General features: G+C 40.5%; 1 protein-coding gene across 1 annotated transcript; it reads right to left on the minus strand.

Moving 5' to 3' along the window:
* Positions 1 to 429: 429 nt before the first annotated feature.
* Positions 430 to 4,875, minus strand: LOC117433903 (carcinoembryonic antigen-related cell adhesion molecule 1-like). Its single transcript, XM_059009306.1, has 5 exons — positions 4,746 to 4,875; positions 4,126 to 4,458; positions 2,568 to 2,849; positions 1,701 to 1,952; positions 430 to 975 (listed from the first exon to the last, which is right to left on the minus strand). Exons 1-5 carry the CDS (start codon positions 4,789 to 4,791, stop codon positions 872 to 874), a joined length of 1,017 nt encoding a protein of 338 aa, XP_058865289.1. The 5' UTR covers positions 4,792 to 4,875; the 3' UTR covers positions 430 to 871.
* Positions 4,876 to 5,704: the final 829 nt, after the last annotated feature.

Here is a 5,704-nt window from a genome sequence, read left to right on the forward strand (position 1 = left end):
TTGTTGGGGCATGTTTGCTATCTCTCGGAACTGGGGGCTGGGTCCCGGGCCTGTATCTACAAGGACATGACACATCGTTGAATAATGTTGTTGTTCTTTTTCTCTGCTCTAGTGTGACATGACAGGACATGACATGAGAACGGCAGGCGCGTTCATTCTCACATCGTGGGAGTAGGAGGCTTGGGGGTCCAGTGGTTAAAGAAAAGGACTTGATACCAGGAGGTTCAAATCCCTTCCCAGGCACTGACTCACTGTGTGCGACCCTCAGCAAGTCACTGAACCTCCTTGTACTCCGTCCTTCGAATGAGACGTAAAACAAACGAGGTCCTATTGGAAGTGACTCTGCAGCAGCAGCAGATGTTAGTGTACACTCCTTAGCCTCTGTGCGTTTTGGATAAAAACGTCGGCTAAATAATAATAGTGAGTAAGTATAGAAATATTAGATTTTATTTTAAAATAAAAATGCCAGTAATCACCAAAAGTACCATTATAATAACCATTTGTCTAAATATTACTAGTTAAGCTGCCTAGCTAGTATTATTGCAATGAAGCCATCCTGGCTGTAACTTTATGTAATTATTTTTAATGGCTGGATTGCATTTCCATGATTGTTTGAAACCCAATCACTCTGAAGGAAGAACATAAACATCACTTCGGAGAGAAGCTGCATGTGTTTCCCCGTGTGGGTGATGGGTATTATAAATTGATCAAGATAAAAAATGAAAAATCAAAACTTTTACTAATATCATCGGCTGGATGTAAACGGTTAAGAAATCTACGATCGTGTAAAAGAGTAACATTTTAAGAAAGAGTAAAAAAAAGCTATTGAGTTAGTGAAACAGTAAGTAGAGATTTTAAAAACCACGTGTTTTCATACAGAAAGACAGAGCAGCAAAGCGATCCCTGAAAGCGCGCCGATAGCAATCTGCGCAATCTCTGCTTTCAAACATCCTGATCCAGAACCAGAACCCGATTCTGAAAGAAAACAGAAAAAAACATTTGAGTGAGGGGTGTGCAAAAACTCGCTGCTCGTACTCGGAATTGACAGTACTGAAGAAATCCAACCATTAACGTTAATTAAGGGCAATTAACTTCCACATTGAGTGTTTTCCAAGCCGATTGGAAGAATGGTTTCCTCTCATCCAGGGCGCTGATATCTGTACTGCTGTACTGGCGTGTCGAGGACATACACTGACTAATCGACATTGATTGTACTTAATTCTAAAAGTGAGGGAAGGACGGCTTTTCCTGTTTTGAAATCAACACATTAACGAATGGATTTATCGGATGCCGATAAACAGTTCTTAAAGGCAATTCAGAGTACGATTAACGAGTTTATGCACACCCCTAATTTAAATACAGTGCGAGGGATAATCAACACATTAGCGCAACATCAAGTACTGGGAGCTCAGCTTTCCCATACCTCTCCAATCTTAGCAATTCGTCAGCTGGGAAGTGACAAGATACTTCTACAAATGCACCAAGTACAGTGAGTCTTTTTCTAATGAAAGATAATTGGGTCGTGATTTAGTAGGTAGTACTTTTTTGAACACAGATGTTGATGTGTACCCAGTCGGCTATATATGCATTTGATTTGACCGAAAACACTCTTCAGGACTGCAAATGCACTTAACATTTCTTGAAATTAATGGAATGGTAACCAGGTAGAAGTGTTTCCCTTACAAACCCAATAAACTCACCAGTCACATTAAATTCCTTTACTGCAGAAGTGATTCTTCCAGTCACTGTGTTCCAGGCTACACAGGTGTAACTTCCCCTATCAGCATTGCTTACAAAATCTATCTCGTATTGCGAGCCCTGGGCAGTCTCTGCTCCATTGAAATACCAGGTGTAATTACAAGGGGGGAGAGACTGAGCCAAACATGTGAATGTTACAGATGAGCCTTCAGCTGCTGAGTCTGGTCCTGTAATAGATGCCTGCTCTGGTCCATCTGCAATACACACAGAGTACAATTTAAAAGATATACAAAAAACAGCAATAATAATAATAAACAGAAAAAACTGGCTTCTCCAAAGAGGAGAATGTAGCCCTGGATGATGATCAACATTTGAAACGATTTCGTTATGCCAGTCTAGTTACAAAGGATTTTACAGGTAAGCCTATCTCTGATACTCTGCATTCTTGAATGGAGGTCTGATCAGGTCCATGTGCAATGCAAGACACGCGAGAGGATCTGTGCTCTGCCCTGGACTTGCCTGAACAGATCACCACGTTACTGGATGCTCACCCGATGCTCTGTCCTTGCACTACTAATCTGTCTTTGTAGATACAAATTGTCTTAATCCTAAATTGTTATTTCTTATCTCATATTGTATTCTAGTAGCAAATACTGTAAACTACATCATATTTAAATATTGTCTTTGGACTGTAGCCTTGTACTGCCCTGTAACACCTGTAAGTCGCCTTGGATAAAGGCGTCTGCCAAACAATCTGATAATAAATAAATAAATAAATAAATAAATAAATAAATAAATAATCTATAAACAGGGCAGCAGTAAGAAAGAGATCAAGCAGCACGAAGACAAGAGGGTCTTTGGATACTTACAATTGACCTCCAGTATGTATCCAGGGCTCGCCACTTCAATTACAGGGTTTTTAGCTTTACACTGATATTCTCCATTATCAGACTGCAGCACTGGGTTGAAGGAGACTACACTGCTGTCCACAGACAATGTTATTCTGTCACTAGCGGACAAGGGCTGACCGTCCTTCAGCCAGAGCCTTGAGGAAACAGTCTTTGATCCAAGCACCTCGCAGGTCAGGTTTAGAGCCTGGTTTTCTATTGGCTGTTCAGGGTTGGGGTTCACAATCACTGTTCCTATTAGAGCTGTGAATACAAGGCACAGAATTAGGCATTCTGCTGGTAAAGTGACACGTCCCTTTTCTGTAGAAATACTGCATTTGGGGCCCCAGGAAGGTGATCGCAAACTTTGTCTTAAGAGATTCCTTCTCTAAATAAACATCCATCAGATGAGATGTAAAATAAATGAGGTCCTATTGGAAGTGACTCAGCAGCAGTTGTTGATGATGCATAGTTCACCCCCCTAGTCTCTGTAAGTCACTTTGGATTGAAATCTGCAGAGCGGTTTGAAGCGTGTGAATACGAACACTACAGTGCAAAATCAGCATTTGAAGAATTCTGATTCACCAGGTGTAGGGGGTGGGGGGTGGGGTGTTTCAGGAAGCATGGTTCAGCCTCAGGATCCCACTTCATGGGAAAGGTGAGGCTCAGACACAGGTCTCCGAGGGGGGAGGATGGGAACACCGTTCCAGATGTGCCATGAGGGAGGCAGCTGATCAAACCACAAACACAGAAAGGAGGGGAGCTAGTGGCTGAGCCCTTATTTGTGCACAATATCTTTTGGCAGGTTTTTCCAGTATGGTTATGCCATGCATATACTATAGTTCACCCTGGTTTGTCATGTATTATTATTATTATTATTATTATTATTATTATTATTATTATTATTATTATTATTATTATTATTATTATTATTTACAGTGCTTACATATGCTTTAACCTGCTCTCAGCCTTTATCTCATTTTGGTATTCAGGAGATGGGGTAAAGGATTGAAAAGTGCCCCACAGTAAAACCACAGCAACATGTAACTAATCAACTGAAAAAACATTACTGACCCTACGGTTTAAGATGTTGGGTGGAGCACTGCTCCTCACCGGTCTAGAAAAATCGTTCTTCTGCTTCCTGCGGCTGGATGTTGGCTAACGGGACCCTGAAATGGATTTTGGCTGACAGCTGCAGTTTCCCCTGAATCATGTTTCGACTTTAATAGTGCAGTGACTTCAGGGATGGGAATAAGACTCCCATTGCATAGCAGTTTGATCCAGTCCTGGTTTCACTCCGAGTTTAAGGGTCTGATCAAGCACGTATTAAAACCTGGAATGGGTTTAGACAAGGACACACAGACCCCCCCCCCCCCCCACACACACACACACACACACACACACGCACAGGCACACGCACACACACACGCACACGCACACACACACACACGCCCACACGCACACGCACACACACACACACGCACACACACCAGTTAATAGTGGAGGGGCACATTCGAATATTTCTTCCCGATTGACTTACTATGCACGGTCACGGTGACACTCCCCTTGAATGGCTGCACCTCTGCCGACACAAACACTGTTCCCTCAAACGTATACACTCCGGAGTCGTTGAGGGAGACGGGTTTGAGCTGCAGCGAGCCGGTTTTCGTGTTCAGAGTAACCCTGTTCTTGTAATCGAGGTCTATCTCTGGTTCTGATCCGGCCCACGACACCACAGGCATGTCTTCGGGACCGAACATCCAGATCATCCCACCGAGAGGTCCCGGGGGTTTAATCTCGAGGAGCACGCTGCCCCCAACCAGCCCGATCACGGGGTCTGTGACGGGGTTTAGTTCCAGAACAGCCAAACACCCTAAAACAAAATGCAATAAAAATGATTACAAACATTATTATTATTATTATTATTATTATTATTATTATTATTATTATTATTATTATTATTATTATTATTGCTACTAATAAATAGCATGATAATGCTAACAATTTTCTTATAAGAACTTATTTAAACGAATTATTTGCTAGCCATGCACAATTTAAATAAAAAAGTTACTTTTTTTCTTTAAAAAAAGTCATTACCGACTTAAAAATGCATATTTTTTCTGTCTATTTTTCTTTTCTTCCTAATGCATGTATATTTACCTGCACAGAGCGATGCGACAATCCAGAAGATGGTGTGCGTTTCCATACCGAAGTCTTCCTGTCGGCGCTTGCTGTGCGCTGTTCCAAAGAGCCTGGGTGAGAATCGCCAAAAATAGCAAAGATGTTTTCCTTTTACCCTAGCGAGCCTCTTATTTATTGGAGAGACGGGTTGCTACACGTCATGCGCGCGGTGCAAACACAGCAAAGCGCGCACTGCTGCACCAACACGCGCAGCTGTTTTTAGGGTTAAAGAGCAGCTGCATTCATCTTACTGCAAAAACGAAAGACTTTGAGTTAAAACATGTGAGTGCTCTGTCCTGGAAATTTTACTTTGAATGCTGATTTCCCATAAACGATAGAATAAACATATTATTATTATTATTATTATTATTATTATTATTATTATTATTATTATTATTATTAATTTCTTAGCAGACGCCCTTATCCAGGGCGACTTACAGTCGTAAACAAAAATACATTTCAAGAATCACAGTACAAGTAATACTACAATTAAGAGCAAGATAAATACAAGGACTTTGGTTCTAACAAGTACAAGTGTGACAAAATACGATTTGATAACGGAGCAGATAACAGTGTCAGTGATAGTTACATCAGGGTATAATTAAATACAAAATACTACAGATTAAATGACACGTGACAGATTACAGTACTCTGAAGTAGTAGTAATGGTATAGTATAGTATAGTATAGTATAGTATAGTATAGTATAGTAAAGGGTAGGCTAATACTTTCTTTTAGTTTCTTTAGAAATGTTTCCATTCATTGTCCCAGTCAGAACAACCCATTTCAAGTTTGCCATGGTACTGTTTTATATATATATATATATATATATATATATATATATATATATATATATATATGGTGTTGTGAAATTATATGTGGGCTACCTATCCTATAAATGTAATTCTTCTTTCCGTATATGACATGGCATGCACTCAA

The sequence above is a fragment of the Acipenser ruthenus genome, chromosome 38 (assembly GCF_902713425.1).
Source record: "Acipenser ruthenus chromosome 38, fAciRut3.2 maternal haplotype, whole genome shotgun sequence".
NCBI lineage: Eukaryota > Metazoa > Chordata > Actinopteri > Acipenseriformes > Acipenseridae > Acipenser > Acipenser ruthenus.

Excerpts from the sequence above, each read along its gene's own strand:
- LOC117433903 (XM_059009306.1), bottom strand. The coding sequence starts at position 4,791 with ATGGAAACGCACACCATCTTCTGGATTGTCGCATCGCTCTGTGCAG. Across the intron at positions 4,459-4,745 it reads TGTCGCATCGCTCTGTGCAG|GGTGTTTGGCTGTTCTGGAA; the intron begins GTAAATATACAT and ends ATTTTGTTTTAG. Across the intron at positions 2,850-4,125 it reads TGTCACCGTGACCGTGCATA|CTCTAATAGGAACAGTGATT; the intron begins GTAAGTCAATCG and ends TTGTATTCACAG.